The sequence below is a fragment of the Pteronotus mesoamericanus genome, unplaced genomic scaffold (assembly GCF_021234165.1).
Source record: "Pteronotus mesoamericanus isolate MK-2021 breed Mesoamerican mustached bat unplaced genomic scaffold, CSHL_Meso_final scaffold_507, whole genome shotgun sequence".
NCBI classification, from domain to species: Eukaryota; Metazoa; Chordata; class Mammalia; order Chiroptera; family Mormoopidae; genus Pteronotus; species Pteronotus mesoamericanus.
The window spans coordinates 6,434,740-6,454,813 of NW_026555319.1; the positions used below are offsets into that span (position 1 = coordinate 6,434,740).

At 61.4% G+C, this 20,074-nt stretch overlaps 1 protein-coding gene across 1 annotated transcript in view; it reads right to left on the minus strand.

The window, feature by feature from the left end:
* Positions 1-20,074, minus strand: part of RBM19 (RNA binding motif protein 19) — a 107,588-nt gene that overhangs the window by 15,765 nt on the left and 71,749 nt on the right. The window contains exon 23 of the mRNA XM_054593929.1: positions 13,123-13,243. Coding sequence (XP_054449904.1) covers positions 13,123-13,243 — 121 coding nt within the window. The remainder of the gene's footprint in view (positions 1-13,122; positions 13,244-20,074) is intronic.

Sequence of the window (20,074 nt, forward strand, 5' to 3'; positions counted from 1 at the left end):
GTGTCCTGGGATCATTTCTTGAATGGGAGAGTAAATGGCTACAGGGTGAGTGGTTCTTTAACATTCGAGCGGCTGCTGTCGGGACAGCAGTAAAACAAAGGAGCGGCAGAGCTGGGAGGCCGCCGGGCTGGGGAGGCTGAGGCCCAGAGCCGGGCGGATGCGGCCAGAACAGGAAACATACAAGGCGGTCACTCTCCAGGCAGCATCTCGTCTTAGTTCCACCAGCACCCCCTGCAGGAGGGGTGTCATCGCCCCACATCCCAAGTGGGGAGAGGAAGGTGCAGAGGCAGAGCACCCCGAAGCCCCACGGCTAACACGTGGTAGCCTCAGGGCGCCCAGTTTGCACCCCACACCTGCTCTGTGTGGGGGTTGGTGGCGTCTACTGAGGGCGGAGGACATGGCCAAGGTCATAGAGAACCTCGTGAAAGGGCATGAGATGACCACGTCTGGCTTTAGAGCAAGGCACACTTGGCTTTGGCACTTCCCCAGCAGTGTGGCCTCAGGCAGGGCGTGCGCCTTCCGAGATCCAGTCCCTCGTGTATAAAATGGGGGGAAAGGGGTGGGTCCTCCACCCTTCCCTTCTCTGTGACCACCGTCTGCTGACCCCCGGGCCTCCTGACCGTCTGGAGCAGGGAGGGGTCCTCCTTCCTGCTGGCGCTGATGTCACAGCCCCATCATGGACTCAGCAGCTCTGTGCCTCAGTTTCCTTAATTTGCAAAATGGAGGCGCTATTAACTCCTACTCCTCATGGGGTTTTTGGGGGGTGTTCAAGGAGTGAAAAGAGAAATGGCCAGCCCCTGGGGTGGGGGAGGCCCCATCAATGGTGCTGAGATCAGCGTCTTTGTCTCGGTCACTGCCACTAGGCCAACCAGCGCCCCCAGGCGGGGACTGTCACAGGAAGGCTTCTACATCAAGGCTGGAGGAGGCACGGCCCCCTTCCCCAGGTTGGAAAGCGGAGGCACGGGGGCACCGACCGACCGCGGGGTCGGGGAGAGGCATGGGAAGCAGGCTGGTGACTGGCTGGTCCCCGGCCTCAGATGCCAGGCAGCCTGAGGTCCGGCTCTGTCACTTAATGGCTCAGTGACCTTGGGCAAGTCGCTTCTGCTCTCTGGGTCTGTGCATTAGGGACGAAGACAGGACCCCTCTCCTGGGGTGACTGCGAGGATGAGCAAGAGCATTTGGGCTCAGGCCTGGCACACGGTTCCTGCTCCCACGGGCCTGGTGCCTCTGGCTCAGGCCGGGCCCCCAGAAGCCCCCCCAGAGGGCATGGCAGGCCCTGAATTCCCATCCAGTGCCACCCAGCACCCCCCGCCGGCCCTGCCTGCACGCGGAGCCTGTTCACAGGGAGCAGCTGCTGCGATCCCACTTCCCCGACATCAAAAGCCTCAGTGGGTTTTCACCAAACAAACATAATGCAGAACCAGAGAAAGGTGTAAAATAAATAAACAAAACAAGCTGTGCGTTTTCTTTCAGTATTACAGCTGCACCCGAAGATAAACAACAAGTGAATGTCACCCAACATCCATACCAAGAAATTAACTTGACAAAAAGCTCAGCCGGCCCCCAACAACCCCCCAGTCCTGCCCCTCTCCCCCTGCACCCTCCAACCACCATTTTGCATTTCTGGAGTTCCCATCTAATGATTTTATTTTTCAATTAATTCCTTGACAGAATGCCAGCCCGTGTCTCTCTGCCGTCCCTGGCTGGCGCTGCCGCCCTGCGTGGAAGGCACAGGCAGGCAGAGAGAAAGGAAGGCAAGGGGGTGGGCGGGGGTGGGGGGCTGTCGGAGGACAAGAGAAAGCGCTTCCCGGGGTTTTGTTCCGGAGGCAGAACGTTGAGGAAAGGCAAGCGGAGAGGGGACGAGCACGTGGCTGGTGTGGGGGAGGAGGGGAGAAGGCGCTTGGAAAGGCCCCTGAGGGGTGGCGGGCGTGACCTGCCAGGGAGGCGGCTTCCAAGCCAAGGGCGGGTGGAGCCAGCCAGGCTACCAGGCAACCTGGGGCCGGGTGCACCTCTCCGGGCTCGGCCTGCAGTGGCTGCGCAGCACCCCACGCCCCGCTGTGGGCGCTGCCGAGGGTCAGAAGAGTTAGCGTGTCCAAGGCCTGGGCACACAGAGGGTGCTGAATGAGGGTCAGCCTTTCTCATTGTTGTGAACGGAGCTGCTCCCAACCCATCCCTCCTCTGTGAGCCTGGACAGCGCAGTCAGCCCCAGATCCACGCGGAGGCTCCGGGCAGCACCCTGTCCTGATGATCACTCGCTCACGGCATGAGCAGCGGCTCTGGGACATGTTAACGGTCCCCACCTCGAGGGCCAAGGGCTTTCTCAGGCCCCAGGGACATGCTTGGGCCTGTGGACCAAAGGGAGTTGCGTAAGGCCGTACCTCATGTCCCTTTCTGTTACACGGGGACTGAGCCTGCTCTCTGGATCTCACGGGGCCTTAAACGTTCTTGCCTACAGTCGTTCATGGCAAGTACTCATTGAGCGTCTACTATGCAGCGGGCCTGGGGCTGCCGATACAGCACCAAGAAAACCCCAAAGACCACACTGAACCACCGCCCGTGGAGGCCACGCGGGAGCCCCAGGGCGGGCGGAACCCCAGCCTCTGGCTTTTCTCTGAACAACTGGAGGTCCTTTTTGTACAATGAGCGCGGTGCCCACTGCACAGGAGTTAAGGACACAGGGCGAGAGAGCACCGAGCTCAGCGCCAGGCGCGCAGAGGTGTCGAGTCATAAATGTCAGAAGCAACATGGAAACGCTGTGCGGGGACACCCAGAGGGCGGGCAGAGCCCAGTCAGCCGAGGGCACGGCAGGCCAAGCCAGTGCTGAGGGCTGAGGGCAGAGCGGGCATTGGAGCTGAGAATGCTGGTGTCCTCGGTCCCAGCTCTGCAGGCTCTGGGCAGCAGGCTGGGGCTCCAGGGAAGTCACGTGACCACAGCCTCTCCCACGCAGGGCCCTGAATTCTGATCAGGCCGGGGGGAGGGCCCAGTCACTCCACCGTGATGCCTGGGGTCCTGGGGCTCAGCGGCTCGCCCTGCAGCGGAGACACCGGCCCGACGCCCCTCAGAAGGAACCTCTCAGCAGGCGAGGTGCACAACTTGTCACAGAACACACCCGCCTGCCTGCGTCAGCCATCTTCTTAAGAGGCCAAGGTTTCTCAACCTAACTGCCAGGTAGAATCATCTGGAAAACCACTAACGCCTGGGCCCTGCCCCCCTCGCCCCCACCCAAGGCTCTGACCGGAGGTGGCGCTGGCCACTGAGACTGCCCCGGTTACTGCCGACGCCGAAGGCGCTGCTGAGGGCTCCGGCTCCCTGCGCGCCACGGGTGCGCAGCAGTTCCCCGCAGCTGGCGTGGGCTTGCTGCAGGCACTCTGTGGGCTGGAGGAGTGTGGATTTAGCCCACGGTGGGGCCTGATGGGGCCAGGCTGGGATGGGACGCCCCTGGTGGTCTGGGGGGAGGACGACGGGGGGGCTGCGGAGAGCGGCCATAGGCGAGCCCCACTGCTCAGCCCCACTGCTCAGCCCCGGCTGACCCATCGGCACGCAAGGCCAGGGCGTCAGGCCTGGGTTTTCAAGAGAAGCCAGAACCTCACATTTCAGGCCCAATCTGGTAGCAAAAAAGTGGCGATTAATAAAAAAAATACACAAAACATTTTTTCTCATCTTGTAGGCGAAAGAAAGACTCGTGGCTGGTAGCAGTCGATGGCACGCCCACGCAGCCTCTGACTCTCTCCTCTGTCGACAAAACCCCACTGGCTTTGCTTGTGATCACGAAGCAGTAATAACAACCTCCTCGCCTGTGTGTTTTCCTTGGGTTTCTCTGGCCTGGGCCAGCCTGCAGTTCAGAAACAAAACCGGCTGCCCCCTGCTGCCAGCCACAACCCTGGCGGGGAGTCCACACTCCTCCTGCCCCGATTGCCAGCGCTCTGGTCCCCCGTCCCCCGGACCCTCGTCCAATCCGGGCCCAGCCCCTTCCCCTCCCAAGTCGCTCTGAAATTCTCCTTCTGTCAGTTTAATTCCGTGATGGATGAGGAAGAGCAGGAGAAATGGCCCGCACAGCTGGTTTCCCCGTTAGCCCTAGCGGGGAATCCTGGCCTCGCTGGCGACGGCTGAGTGAAATGTTTGCGGAACGCAGAGAACACAAGTCAATAACAATTTAGCTGGATTGGGAGCAAGTACCTTCCCGCACGGACAGCCGCTCCCGGGGGAAGGGGCGCAGAGTGTGCAGGATATTGCCGAGGCGCTTGGAAATATTTCCAAAACACCACTCAGCGAGGCTGGGGGCGACCTGGAGGACACCTGCCCCAGCTTGCCCAGCCCCCGCGGCACCTGGGCAGGGAGAAGCGCTCTGCTTTGGGCGTGTGGCGCCCTCCCCACGGCCACCCATTTGCACCCTTGCTGGCTGCTGCCGCGGAGGAGCTGCCCTGACCAAAACAATTCCTGCTTCTTGATTTCCCTTCTCCCGATGCTGCCTCCTCCTGCTGGGATGGCTGCGGGCGTGTGAGGAAGCGCTGGTCTCCAGGCCAATTTCTTCCTCTCCCCCGGGGCCACCTCCCAGCACCGAGGGGAGCAGGGGGAAGGACAAAACACATCCCTCTAGACAGGGAAGGGAACCTGCCTCCGAGACGAGGGCGCAGCACCCCCTACCCCTCCCGCTGGCCCTCACCACCTCTGTGGTCAGGGCTGCCACAGCGGAGCCTAAGCTGGAACGCGCGGCACCCAGATGGAGGAATGAAGATGAGGCCAGGGGAGCTTACAGGCCCCGGCTGCCTCCAGGGAGCTGGAAAGAACCAGGCAAAGGGATGTGTTGAATAATATATTCTGTGACTTCACATACTTGCTTGAACTTTCCTGACTGTGATTTTTTAAAGCCCGATGATTATGTTTTCATGGCCAAGATCAAGGAGGCGTATTTTCAAGGGCTGGCGTGGGGATAACGGGCTCTCCTGGTCCCCGATCTTTTGAAAATGTGCCGTCTTATGAATGATTAAGTTATGGAAGGGGGGAGGCGTGAACTGTTGCAGGCTTTAAATATCATCTGCGTGCTGATGACTTCCAAATTTATACCTCAGCCCAGACTTCGCCCCTGAGCTCCGAACTCATAGATCTGTCTGCCTGACATCTGACGGGGAGCCCTAATAGGTACCTCAAACCCAGTGGCCAGGTCCCCACCCCCTTCCCAGCTTCCTGGGTCTCGTCACCGCATGGCACCACCGGCCTCCGCGGAGCTCAGAGTAAAGAACACTACACCTGCCTCAGTCTCCCCCCTCCCCCGACTCCCAGAGGCAAGTCTGCCCGGCTCCGCCTTCACGACGACGCTCAGTCCACCCGTTGCTTTTTACCCTGGTCTCTGTCCCTGCCTCCTGTCACTTGCCAGGATGACTACCACGGGGCCCCTGACCCCATTCTTGTCCCCCTACAATGCATGCACCACACAGCAGTGGGGGCGGGGGCGGCAGTGTGGATCGGGCATGGCGCTCCCCTCGTTAAGTCTTTGAGGGACTTCCTGCTGGATTTTGAATAAAACCCTGGCTCCCTGCCACACGCACAAGGGAGCCCTGCTTATTTTCTACAGCTCCCCAACCCTGGACTGGTCCTTTAGCCTCAGTGGCCCGCTGGGCACATGCTTCCACCCCAGGGCCTTTGCACCTGCGGTGGCCGCTGCCTGAAGTGTCCTCCCCCCGCCGCACCCCGCCAGATCGCTTGCTGGCTGGCTGGCTCCTGCGCATCCCACGAGAGGACTGACTCCCCAGGCAGGCTTTTCCCAACCACTGTGCGGGGACTCTGTCCTCCCGCCCCACTCCTTTCCAATCTCCTCCACAGGGCTGGCTATTGTCAGATCTTTCTTATTAATTCTTTCCTTTTTATCATCGCCTGTCTTTCCACGCAGACATCAGCCCTGTGGTGCTGCTCTGTCCTCAGTGCTGAGTGAGGCTGGATCATTCGGTGGCAGAGAAGGACTGAGTGAGGCAAGGAGGGAAAGTGGAGGGGGCAGCAAAGCGATGGGGCCCCCTTTCCAGGCGAGCTGGAGTTCGGGCGCAGAGGACTCCCACCGGGGGGTGGGGGGTGGGGTGCGGCTGTGAGGCTGCTGGGATGGGGCGCCCTCTGAGAAAAGGGGTTGTGGTGGAGTTAGCTACCTGCAGCTTTCGGATAAAATAAAGCAGCCACTTCACAAGGCTCAGGGGCTCTGAACTTTCCCTGTCAGGGGCAAGGCCGTCAACATTTCTGGTTCTATGGGCCACAGGGTCTCTGTTGCAGCTATGCGACTCTGCGCTCGCAGCACGAGAACGTAGCCACAGGTCCTACGAGCGCACGTGGACATGGCTGTGCACCCCAAACACTGTACTTACAAAAAGGCTGCAGGCCGTATGTGGCGTGGCTCTAGTTTGCAACCATGGCCTGGTCTGGGCGCCCAGGTCAGGTCAAGGGGACAATCTGGGATTTTAGGAGCTGCTGGGGACACAGGGAGTGAGGAAAGAGGGTGCTGTGTTCTGTAGTGTGCGGAGCTGTGTGCCCTCAGGCAAGTCACTGGACCTCCCTGGGTCTCCGTGTGCACCTCAGACACCAGGGAACAGCACCCTTTCCAGGGGCCATGAGGCCACAGTGAGGCCGAGCAGGGGACACCACCCGGCACGGCCTCCGCGCACGGCAGGCTGCCCCCCAAGCTCTCTGCCCTTCCTTCTCCTACTTTCATCCCACTTGACCTTTGACAGGAAGTCCCCCAATGGCCCCTTTCGCGGCTGGCCGTGGTCGCGGGCTCGAGGTAAGGCACACCTGGCCTCCGACCAGCAGGGCCCCAGAGCGGGCCGCGCGCCTCACCGCCCTCGGGGCCTGGGCTGCTGTCCGGCCCGCGGGCGACAGTGAGGACGGACCAAGCTGACGTGTGTGCCGTGCTTCGGGCGTGCTCCACGCCCAGTGAGAAGGGGCCACCCTGACGATCAGGTTCTCATTTACGTCGTTTATTCACCAACAGGGAGTGAGTACCCACTCAGCACTGGACGCGGGGCCGGGGCAGGGGACATGGACGGCGTGTTGTCCCCTGGGTGGGGAGGCGGAAAGCCTCGTGAGGAGAGGATATGCCAGACAATCGCATGTGTGAACACAAAGCAGCAGGAAGAGGAGGTGCAGGCCGTGATGGGGGAAGGGAGAGGAAAAAGGGGCATCAGGGACAAGCCGAATCTCTGACACTTGCGCTGAGCCCTGAAGGCACAGGGCTTGGGGGACGGCTGAGGGGACGGGGCTCCAGCACAGTCACGTGTCTCCCCTGCCCGGCTGGGAGGGCAGCTGTGTGCCAGCGGCCAGTGGCCGGCGCTGCCACCAGCTACCCGCCATGTGGGTCATGTCTGCGCTCCCAGCCCTGGAGGTGAAAGGCGCAGGCGCTAACCACAGCCCATCAGCCCTCCCAGCTGGAGGAAGGCAGCGCGGGGAAGCAGAGCCGCAGCCCGGCCAAGTAAAAGCCTGTCTGCCCGCGCCGCCCTGGCTGCGCACGCTCGAACACAGAGGGTTCTGCAGGCGAGCTGCTTCCGTGCCATTATACTCTCTCCGCGCGCTCGCAGGTACCACGGCCTGCCAGGCCCTGAAAGCTTCTCGGGGCCACGACCCCGCTGCTTTGTAACATGCTCGGGAAGAAAAGAACACAGCCAGTGGCTGACTTTCCTCTCTCTTCCCTCCCTCCCTCCCTCCCACATGCAAGGCTCTGAAGGCCGGCACTTCACCTATGGAGGGGGGAGGGAGATGAGGTGGGGGGACCGAGGTGGAGATGAAAAGATGGATGCTGGGGCTCTGGGACTCTGGGCTGGGAAGGGCGGCGGGGGAGGACCGCTCGGTGCAAAACCGGCTGCCTTACTATTCCAGCCCTTTGCCAAAAGCACCTTTGTCCCGTGTCCAGGGCTTTGCCTGGTCAGGGCAACTTTTCATATGACTTTCAAAGACCTATTCTTTCACTGTCAATTAAATGGGTATTTCTTAGGCATCAACTTGTAAAGGAAAACGTAACCCTGCCCTTATCCAGGGACGAAGAATGAAATAAAGGTTTCCACCTCAGGGTGGGGGCGGGCAGGAAATCCTGGGGGATTTAAAGCCAGATCGGCTTCTTCCGTTTGGCAGTAACGGACCCCAGGTAAACAGTGAGCACCAGACTGGGCGCCTGGCACGTTTATTTCCTAAAATGGGGTTGCATGGCAAGACATTCGCAACACACTTCATCACCGCTGCTGTGTCCTAATAGCGCCAACTATGGGCCACACACAGCGCTGGGCACGTGAGACATGGCAGGCCAGGTGACATCTAGAATCGGATGCAAACGCACCGGAGCCTGCGTGTTCGGCATATTTGTACCCTCCTCTCTCTCTCCCTCTCCCTCTCCCTCACACACACGTGAGCCCATCACTGTCCGGGCTCACAGACACCAGGGCCTGCCTTTCTGTCTCGTCCCTCTGCCCACAGAGCATCTTTCCTCAGCCTGGACTGACCAGAATGCAAGAGGAACAGGGACTGTTCTTAGGGGCCCAGATAAGGAAGCAGAACGAGTCCCTGGGAGGGGAGGCAGGGTGAATGACGTTTGTGACATGCTCACGATGTGCCAGGAGCCTCACAGGCCTCGTCTCCTTGGGGGCTGGCGAGTCCCCTAATGAGGTAGGCACCCTGGTCCCATTGTACAGATGACAAAGCTGAGGCCAAGTGATGTTCTCGAGTCACGCAACAGGTATGGGAACACACGCTGGGGTGAAACATAAGGGACGGCGACCCCCATCCCCCCAACAGGACAGCTCGTCCAGCAGGGTGGCTGCAAGCCCCGACCTGACTTCCGACTCAGCCACTAGAAGCTGGGTGCCTGCGGGCGAGCTGTCTGTCCACCTTACCTGGCTCATCAGGGACCTGAGGGAGGAGAGGAGGGCTGGTCCCGGGGACTGGGCAGCAACCAGGCCACCAGGGAGTGGCTGGTACGCTGGAGAAGCTGGGCCCCAGACGCAGGGGTGAACTCGGGGTGACTGTGAGGATTGTTCCGGCCACAATGCGAGCTTTGGCTGAGGCCAACACACTTCTCTATTCTCCCCAGCCGCCTCCCACTGCCCCCGATCGCAGCTCGGAGGCCACGGGGTCACCAGCAAGCTTCCTGTCGGGCCTTCCTGAATGGTTAAGACGCTGGCTTTTCGTCCCAAGGCCCACACTGCCCAGGGAGCCCTTTGTCACAGCCTTGGTGCTCAGGCCGGGCAAACGGGGCTCATGGCGCCCCCCGAGGGCTGAGTACCTTCCTGGCAGCGCTCAGGGCTGAGGCGGGAACTGGGCCTGGAGCCCGCCTGCCCCAAGTCTGCCAGGGCCCTGGGAGCTCTGAACAATGCAGGTTTCGACACAAATGAGCTGGGCACTTTTCGCCACAGGGAAGGGGCAGAGTTGGGGGTGGGGGAAGGCAGAAAGGCAAGGGTCCAGCCAAGGAGGGCAGGAGGCCAGCAGCCCTATTTTGAACATTCAGGGCTGCTGCCGGCACCTCCTGTTGCCTGAAGAGATCAAACAATGAGCGGGGTGGGCAGGTGAGAGAGGCCGACGTTCCCAGGGCGCCTGTACCCCACCCTCCCCGCAGCATCCTGCTTGCTTGGGAAGGCCGAGCAGAGAAGTTACAGAGCGTGGGTAGCGACAGCGAGGCTGCCTGCGGCACCGCCCACGCGGGCTGAGCCCGGGCAGGTCACTGCACCTCTGCGCGCCTCAGTCCCTTCCTCTGTCAAACGGGGAGAACAACGGTGTCCACCTCCTACTTGGGTCGTGCGGGTTTAAAAAAAATAGAGAAAGGGCCGCTCGTGCCCTTCTGTTATTCCCTTGATCATCTTCTCCAGGATTCCAGACATGCCACTTTGTCGCCCTCATCTGTAAATGGGCAACGGAAGCCCAGGCGGCATGAGGACTTGTCCTGGGACACTCAGCCAGGGAGCTGCAGGGGCCAGGTCTTGTGGGTTTCAGCATTGACGCCCTTTCTCCCAAAGCTAAGCTTTTCGGGACCAGGAGCTCACAGAAAATCCGATGGCAACAAGAGATCCTCTTGCTGAGAGCGAAACACACGTGCACACGCCCACAGCATCTTTGGGCGTCCGCAGCCCCTCCAACACCGGCCCAGACCAGGACTCTTGGACCCACAGAGGCAAGGTGTCATGATTCGGCTTAAACACTCTTGTCTCCTATTTTTCTGTGCTCTGGAGAGAACTTCCTTTTGTTTTCAAAGGGCTGCCATGACTTTCTTTGGAAAACAGTATTGTAAGAACACAACTGGTATTTAATTTCAGGCTCTTTGGCCCCCCAAACTCGCAGGCTACCTCTTGCCACCTCTTCATGCTCCCAACAGGCGAGGTCGGCATGGAGGCTGACGCTCCTCTGTGCTTGCTGGTGACCCCTCCAGGCATCACGGTGACATCCTGCTTCCTGTCCCAGTATGCACTGCTGCTCCTGCCCCCTGAGAACCTGGCCCTCACCCCTGCCACAAGCCCTGATGTTTGCCACCAGATCCATCCTCTGTCCTGCTGTGTCCCCAGAAAGGCATCACTAGGGTCCTGGCTCTTTGGCTTAGGAACGGGACCGGCCAACAGGAGACCTGGCAGGAGAGCAGAGGGCAGAGGATGAGGAGCACCAAGAGTCCCCTCCCCGGCTCTGTCCCTCCCCACTAGGGGGCAGCCCGGGGCAGGGGAGGGCAGTAGCTCCTCAGCACCGCTCACTTCTGGGCCCCGCCCCCACCTCTCTCTGTAAGCAGTTCCGGGCCCTTCCCACCAACCTGCCCGGTGGCTTCCAGCTGGGACCAGGCCGGTGGGTCGGAGGGTCACTTTCGGCCGAGGGCTGTCCCCTTGCCGAGCCTTGGGAGGCTGTGCTCCTCAGACGGGCTCAGAAGGAACCCCAACTCACGGCCTGGCTCTGAGGCCCGACACTGGCCGCCTGCCACATCCTGAGGGTGGCCCCTGGCACAGAACACGCCCCGCACAAATGACAGCCGTCTTGGGTCACTTCAGTGCTGGCTGGGCCTCAGTTCTCTGACCCATCAAGCTGGGCAAATCGTGCCGCCTCACAGGGCGGGTGTGGAATTAACGGGAAGATGTGCACGTAAAACACCCGTCTTTGTTACATTCCTACTGCGCCTGGCCCGGCCGGGCCTCGGCCAGCAGCTGATCCGTGGCCGCGGGGAGAGCCAATCGTAGGAAACGCCCCAGCACGGGGCCAGGCAATAACGCTGTCTGTGGAGCTCAGTTTATTGGAAGGGGCTTCCCCGTGATGCCGGCAGAAGTGCTGAGCCTGCGCTCCCCGCAGGCCCGGGGGTGGGCGCCGGGAGAGTTCCTTACACAAACATTTGCCGATGGGTGCGTTTGCGCCTGTCAATGGCTGTCGATACGGATCGGTTCTCTCTCTGCGCAGCAGGATTTGGGGGCTTATTGAGTTGTGAGTCGGTGGACTGTGTACTCAGCCCTGATTTTTCTGGTTTCTGGCTCCTCCACGTCAGACTGAGGGCCTGGCCTGGGCCTGAACTGCGCAGGCCCGGGGGGCACAGAGAGGGACTGGTCCGCGAGAGAGGTGGGCACGAAGAGGGGGAGGCACGGGTCCAGTGAGTGTCGAAACCACGGAGGAATAAATGACAACGTGGCAGGATGTACAGGAACAGAGGTGGAAAGCAGAGGACAGGGCAATAACTGATACCTGGGGAGGCGCGGGGAAATGGAAGGCTTCCTGGAGGAGGTGTCATTGGAGCTGGGTGTTGAAGACTGGGTAGGCACTTGCCAAGTTAAAAAAAGTACTGAGAGGCAAGGCCTTCTCAGTAGAGGTAACAGCATGTGCGGAGATGCAGAGCCCTGCCCAGGGGTTGGGGAGTCATGATGTCTGGGAGGTGTCAGGCTGGGAAGGCACCGGGTGAGGGGGGGTACAGGAGGGTGTGGGGAGGGTCTCCTGAAGGGCTGGGCAGGCCAAGCCACAGTCAAGGGGCTTCTGTCTGGCCCGGAGTCCCAAGCGCACGCATGCGGGACGCAGTCTAGTGTCACTGAGACACGGCTCAGCCGGCCTGCTTGCTGCCCCAAGAGCAGTGAGGCCCAACTGGGGACTCACAGCTGCACAGAGCAGCCTCCCCGACACCTGCTGCTAAGCTGCTGCCTCTGCTGAGAAGCCAAGTGCCTCTGGCTGGGACAGCAACCGACCCCGTCCTGGTTCTGGGCTCCACCTCTACAGCCAGGTGGGGGGAGAGGCAGGTTTTGCAGCCAACAGCCTCTAGACTGTCCCCAGGCGACAGGGTTGGCCCCCAGCTGTCCAATGGGGACAGGGAGAGATGAAGGGAGCAGTGCAGGTGCTGGTGTAACGCGGCTCATCCAGGAAAGCACCGAGAGCTGCACCACACCTGCTGTCCTGGGACTTATGGGGGGACAGCCGCAACGTGCCACCCAAGACGTCGGAGCGCTGCGGGGACGCCGCAGGGGGACCACTGTGCCCTCCACAAAGCCAGCCTCTCCGGCCCCCCCCACCTGCCCCTCCACCATGTGCCACGCTCACACCAACCCAGGGGTCCCTTTGCCCAGGCAGCTCTTCCCTGGGTACAAATGTCACCTCTGCGGGGAGGCCCTCCTGCACCACCTGCTCAGACAATGTGCCCAGCCTCTTCCACCTGGACCCATAGCCCCACTAGGTCACTGCTGCACCCTGAGCTGCAGAACAGAGCAGGTGCTCACTAGTACTCTCCAGGAATGGGCTGAGTAATCGGCGAGGCCACGTGACACCGCAAAGGTGTGTAAGAGGAGGAGTTCAGTGTTGTCACCATCAGGGCCCTGGCAGGAAGTGGGGGGTCCTGAAATCGGGTCACCGAGGAGGGTCCAGCTGGCGCGAGTGGCCCCTGGGCCGGCCAGTGGAACCCGGGCAGAGCACGCAGGGTGGTGAGGCCAGTGGACGGGAGCCCTCGGGCAGGAGTGCCGCGGCCACCCGGTAGGAAGGGAGGCAGGAAGGGAGGCAGGGGATGCACTCCTGGCCTCTCTCCTCCTCTCCCCTCTTTCCTGCCAGGCCTCCCAACGCCCGACCCGAAGCCAAAAGGGCACGCAGGCCCCCGATGCATCCCCCTGGCCGCCTCCTGGACCCTGAGGCCCGGAGTAGTCACCCCAGCAGCCCGGCTGCTCTTACCGTGGAAGTGCTCGGCCGTCTTCCGCCGCAGGGCCTGCAGGGTCACCTCGGAGTCGGCCCACTCCAGGACCAGCCTCCGGCCGTACAGGTGGGTGCTGTGACACAGGGCGTTGAAGGCTCTCTGGGGTGGCAGGGATGAGACACAAAACACAGCGTGTTAGCTAAGGCCTCACCTCGGATGCTCCGCTGTGCCCCCGGCCAATGGTACCACGGACTCCGAGGCCGGCTTCCGGCCATGGGACACCTGTTCTCAGCAAGGTCGTGGGAGCCGCTGGACACACCTATCTAACTACTGGGTTACGTTCCCAGGGAGAGAGAGGCAACATACCTCTCTTAGTATACCCGCCACTGGGGCCTGTTGCTGGGGCTGACCCCAGGCGGAGGCTCCTTCCCTGCAGCATGTCCTGCCTGGGGAGGGCGGCCCGTGACCCGGCCCCCTTGACCCGCTGTCGGGCAGCGCCATGTGAGAAAGCCGAGCTCCGTCTGGCTGCTTGATGACGACCATGCAGGCCCCTCATTTTCACTTGGTGGCTCTGTCCCTTGCTGGCCCTGGCGATTCTGTCCTGTCTCTCTACTGCCCCAGGTCACGCTGTCCTCTGCCTTCCCGGCCACCAGCGGCCACCCCAGCAGCCAGGGTCCTGCCCCGCGCTCTGCGCTTCTGCTGCCTTTGCTCTTCCTGACCGCCACACTCTGCCCACCTCCCCTTTTGTTTTTTTGTAACAGTTTTACTGAGATAGCACTCATGTACCATTCACGGCACCCACTTGAAGGGCACCGTTCAGTGGTCTTCGGTGCACCCACAGTGGCACATCTGTCAGTCACCACCAATTTCCGAGTGTTTTCATCACCGCCCCCCCCCCGCCCTGTCCTCAGAAACTCCGTCCTCATTAGCGGTCACACTGCACGCCCAACCTCAGTGAGCACTAATCTGCTTTCATTCCCTACGATCTGGCCCTTCGGGACAGTCCACACAAATGGAATCACACGGAGCCCGCAAGTTCCCTGTTCAACGCCACTAGGTCTCAGGCTACAGGGCATCGGACAGGGGTCTTCCCTAAACACTCCCGAGGCAGAGAGGCCACCGTGCTTTGTGGTCAGGTGCCTGGACTCCGGAGCCACCTGCCCGGGCCCTGCACTTCGTAGCTTCAAGGCCTTGGGCAAGTTGAGTGATGCCCGCTGACCTCGGTCTCCTCCTCTAATAAAATGGGGTCAACGGCGCTCCAGCTCAAGGGTTCTACAGAAAATGAAAGAGTTAACACACAAAGTGCCGCGAATAGTATGGGCGCAGTCAGCGCTCAATAGGTGCTCGTTCTTGCTGCCACCGTGTTGCCAGTGCAGACTGAGGACATTTGCAATTTCCCTCTCTGCAGAGAGGCCAGGGAGGGGCTGGGTCGAGGAGGGCTGGTGGCCAGCAGCGGCTGCAGGCAGCGCGTCCGCTGCGGCAGGAGGGCTGCGGGCTGTGTCCCGCTTGCCTCTCGGACACTTCGAGGAGGAGCGGATAGCCCAGAGGGCTCTGGCACCAACCCGACTCCGGCCCTCAACCACAGTGTGACCGTCAGTGGCTGGACTGGGTCCCCCAAAATGGGACACGTGGAAATCCTAGCCCCGGGTACCTCGGGATGTGAGCTTGTTTGGAAATAGGGTCTTTGTGGATGGAAGTTACATTAAGATGAGGACGTACTAGACCAGGGGGGAGGGGGCCTCCAATCCAATGACCGGTGTCCTTTGGAGAGGTGGCCTTGTCAAGACGCAGAGACTGGAGTGCTACGTCTACACACCAGGGAACGCCGGCTGTGCCAGAAGCTAGGAGAGAGGTGTGGAGTAGGTTCTCTGTCAGAAGGAACCGACCCTGCGGACACCTTGATTTTGAACTTCTGGCCTCAGGCTGGTTGTTTTTGCTGTTTTAAGCCACCCAGCCTGCCGTGCTTTGGTTACAGCAGCCGAGTGCAGTAACAGCCCCAGGGTAAGCCAGCTGCCCCGCCCTGAGCCCCGGCTTCCTCATCTGCACAGTGGCGGGGCTTGCACACCAGCCCCGACGGCGGCACACGGCAGCTACTCCGGAACAACCAAGTGTGTGCGAAGCACCAGTGGGAGGCGGGTGGGACACACATCTTTTTAAAACCAGCCATGTGGCCATGGTGAAGAAAAGCTTTGTTCTCCCCTGTGCTTTCCGGAGAGGGGCCAGGTGCAGGGAAGTTTTCCTCTCCTTTTTTCTCCCCCCTAACTTTAATTTAAAAAAACTCTTCCTGACTGCCAGCAGAGCCTCTGCGCTTTTTTCCACGCGGATATAAAAACGCATCTGGACTCCGAGCTGAAATGGCCCATTCCGAGCTTTACAACACACGCGTTCTCAGCTGGCGAGGCAGGGAAACAGCCGGATCGGGGGAGCTGGGGTTTTAAGACGGGGGAGAGATTGGTCGGGAGTCTGGCGCGGCGGGCACTCCATCCTGGAGCCAGGGACCCTGAGGAGCTGTGGTCCTGGGGTGGGGGCACCGACAGGCTGCATCTGGCGGAAGCGAAGCCCGACCTTAGACGAGTAAAATAACAAGGCCTGGGAGGGGGGCGGAGCGAATGCCCTGGACGCGGCCTCTAGACTCCAGCCATCACGCTCTGATCTTCTCTTACCCTTGGAAGCCCTGTGCCCCACACCCTGGCGAGGCCCTCGTTCACTGGAGGAGGGCTGAAAACGCCCCCTTGGCCCCCCTGGCATAACCCCTGGTGAACCCTCCCCTCGGTCAGGGCTTTTCACTCTCAGAGGTGAGGAGCCACAGCTGGCGCCGCTGGGGGCTGTGGACCTGAGCCACGTGGGTTCAAATCCCTGCTCAGCCACGTGGAAGCTCTGGGATCCTGGGCAAGCTGCTCAGCCTCTCGGAGCCTCAGTTTCCTTGTGTGTGAGAGGGCGGTGGCAGCAAAGAACAGACCGGAGGATTGAATGGACTAACACTTGCCATGCCTTCTGGAACAGCCTCAGCCTCACTGAGCGCTGGCTGTTATTGTTATTATGTTTGCCCTCCCCTTCCCACTATCACCCTGAAGCAGGAACAATGGGAGGCAGGATACAAAAGCCCTTTTGTACGTGAAGCCTGAGCACAATGTGTGGTTCTCTAGAAATAGCAGGGTTACCCTTCCTGGTTGTAGTCCCCTCAGGTTAATGTGAAATCAGGTTGCCGTCCCCAGTGCCCACGGCCTCGGGGGGGCAAGGTGGTGGCCTCAAACTGTCACAGGCAGCAGGGACAGTGACTCATGGCTAACACTGGCCTTCGGTACTCCAGAGCGTTTCATTACAAGAACCCAACGAGCATCAGCTGCACCTGAGGCACGTGAGGGAGTGGGCGGGGCCTCGGGCAGGTGCAGGGCATGGGGAGGGGCTCCGCCCGCGTCCCGCCTGAAAGCCACCAGCGCCTCCCATCCCGGTCTCCACGCCAGCACTTGGCTCTGCTGAGACCTGCACCACCTTCTCCCCAGAGCGTGTATAAACCCCGGCTCCAGGCACGGTGCACCCTGCTGGGAAGGCCTTGGGACCCCGTTCATTATGGGGTGCTCCACGGCTGGCGCACGGTCCGGGGTCCTGACAGAGGAAGTGGCAGCCACGCGTCCCTGGCCCTTTGTGTCCCTGCAAACCCTGCCTGGCTTCCTCCCGTGCAGGCCAAGAACCCTTCCTCACTGTGGCTCATGGTTTTCCTGGGTTTCACAGAGCTCTGAGCACATGGCCTCTGCCTATGTGTGGGGACAGACATTTCCCCCCGTTTCAACCAAGGGACAATCGATGCTCTGGCCCAGTTCTGTGCCCAGGTCAGCGTCCCTCCTGCTGTCCCTTTCAGCCTCCATGCGCTCCGCTTCTGGGCCTCCGCAGTTCTGCTCTGGCCTTGGAGGGGCCCCTCACGGCTGCTGGCCGGCGGGCTGGTGGTCTGGGGCAGGCCAGGTGCCCCCCGCCCCCACCGCGCCCTGCATGCCCGTCCGTCATGCCTGCTTGTGTGCCGGTCCCCTCGGTGCGGCCGTGGGCCTTGGAGACAAGGCCTCTCTCCTTGCTACCAGAGTGTGCTCAGTAAATATTTATAGAGCAAGCTGGAGTCCCCTTCCCTGCAGCTGGAGGTCCTCCCCAGCCCCCGTCACAGTCACGATTCAGACTAGAGAGAGGGCAGGGAGGGGAGCACGTCTCATCCTCGACTGCCCACGCGCTTGCGACACTGTGCCTTTTGCTTAGGACGAGGCCTGGCATGCGCAGAGTCCTGGGCCTGATGTATGCAGGAGGGGAAGACCAACAACCACGGCCCTGGGGCCTCACGGGATGGAAACGGGGGCCCAGGACGTGCCAAACCGCCCAACCCTCAGCTGGGTCATGGCAGAAGCCTGGTACCCAGAATGGCACCCTAAGGGGGCATCACGTGGCGCCGGACCTCTTCCTGGCGGCTCTCTTCCTGTTACCACCTGACGGCCCGGGGCTGGCTATTCCGGCTCCGCCTCCCGCCGCTGTTCCCTGTGCTTTTGGAGCTGACTCCCCGGACCATCGGTCAGTCCAGGCTCCCTGGCCCCTGGCTTCCCCCAGCGTTAGCAAAGGGGAGGCACCAGGGGGACAGAAGGGCAGGAGAGGGGTGGGCGTCCTCCCCGCTCCCTTATCCCAGGGCCGCGGCTCTGGCCCAGGGCCCCTCCTTTGCCTCCACGCATCCCTTTAGCAGGTGGTGACAGCCCCCAGCGTCACTGGTCCCTGGGGGCTTCCCCATCCCTGGTGAGTCCGAGCCCTACTGACCCCCTGGAGATCTCCTTCATCGGAGCCATCTCAGTGCAGGCTGTTTCCTGATGCAGATGGCTGCCCAGGTCTCTGCCCCGCCCCGAGGCAGGTGGACTTACACTCTGGGCGGCAGGCCCTGTGCCGACAATTGGAGGCCGACAAAGACGCTCTGCGCCTCCAGTCAGAGTCCAGAGCTGCCCCGTCCCCTGGCTCTCTGGCTTGGACCGGAATCACACCTCTCTGGCCTCCTCTGACCTGAGCCACCGGCTATGGGCACCGCGAGTGCCAGCCTCAGCTGCGTTCTCCGCTTTCCCAGGAAGGAAATCTGCGAAGGCGCAGGGGCGTGACAACGCGGCCTGACCGCGACCAGGTCTGGCAGCCATCTCTCCAGAATGGGGAGCCTGGATGGCTGCCAGCGCGGCGCGGGGCCTGACCTTTCACAGCTCTCCCGGGAGGCAGGCCTCCGCCTCCAGGCAACAAAGGCCACGTGATACCCTCGGCAGGACTCCCGTCCCAAGGGCCCTGGCTCTGCGCAGAGCGGAGGAAAGGCCTCCCGTCTTTCAAGTCCAGGGTGCCCTCGTGGCCCCTCCTGCTCCGTGTCTTGCAGAGTGGGAGGGCTGCCTCTGCTGGCAGACGTCAACTCCACCTGGACATGGACACCGCCAACGTGTCCCAAGCCATCTGTGTCCCCATTGCCTGGAGTAAGCGTGACCTAAGCCGGCCAAGAATGACCACGTGTACCCAGGAGCACAAGGACTGGGCAAAGGGAACCGGAGGACCAGGCTGGTCTGGAACTGTCGGGGGCTCCCTCTCTGCCAAAGTGGGCGAGACACAGGGGCCTGCGACTCCTGGGGGGAGGGTCTGCTGCCGCAGGAGGCTCTGTGTCATTTCCCTGTGGGTGATGGATGTCCTGTGCTCTCAGGGACAGTTCCTTTCGTCCCTGTCGCCACTCTCCCAGAGTCCTACACACAGGCTCTCGGCAAACGCTGCTGCTGCTTCTGGGCCCACAGGGGAGAAGTGGGGAGAAGCAGGTTCCAGGATAAGTGGGGCTCTTTGTATAATACGGGGTGACTCTGACGGCGGGTCCCCCCGCAGCACCCTGCTCTGTTCCAAGTTACGGTACCGTGGAGCGGAGGGCGAGTTCCCAAGGCGAACACCAGGGCCCTGGCTCCAGGCTGTCATGTCTTACATCTTTCTGATCAATAGCTTTCTCTTCCATTCATCCATCCACTCAGCTCAGCCCCATTCAACTCAGCATCCTTGGAGGACCTACTGTGAGCCTAAGACCAAAATAGGGGACGCGAAGGGGACACACCACCTCTAACCTCTGGGGGATAAGAGAGCCGCCAGGAAAGGAGGGCCCATCCCAGGAAGCCACGGATCAGAAGCAACAAGGCGATGAGGGAGGGTGGCCAGTAATAATGGCTGCAGGCCCCCCGGCAGGGCACAGAGCGGGCTCGCTCACTTGTCGTGGTACTTGTACCGAGTGCCTGATAAACGCGAAGGGCAGGAAATTCAAACCCCAGTCCTTCTCAGGGCTGTGCAGCCCTGTCTTCTGCCACTCAGACCTCGCAGGGCCAGGGCCTCAGGGCATGTAGGTGGCAGTAAGATATGTCCTGGCGCTGCTGCTGCTTGGTGACGAAGGACGTTCACCTTCTCGTCCGAGGAAGGTGGCTCGTCCCCATCCGGGTTCCCCGCCCACAGGTGTGTCGGCCCAGCCGCGTCTCTGCCTTGAAACGCAAGGTTCAGGACTCAAGGACCTATTCTTTTCGCCCCTGGGCTCCGATGACAGGAACCAGGCAAAGCATGGGCATGGGCGCACACACCCAACACATGTGCCCGACCAGAAGCGGGGGACAAAACCCCAAGTCCTGAAGGTGCTCCCAGTGAATGTTTTGGGAGACCAAGGACAGCCGACACCCGGGCTTCAGCCACAGCAGCTCCGACCCGGGGGGCCCGGGGTGCTCGGCTGACTCTCCTTCCCTGGGCCTGCATGCGGCCTGCACACACGTTGCTCCGTTTCAGCCTCACAATCACCGCAAGGGACAGTGTCATCCCTTCCCATGTGCGGATGAGTGACCTGGGGTTTGGAGACACGTAGTCCCCTCACCCATGGCTGCAGAGATAGAAAGAGGCAGCTCTGACTCCACAGGCCACGCTGCTGACCACTGCGTGCACTGCCTGTTCTGAACACCGGCTGCAGGGCCATGTGCTGCGGATTCC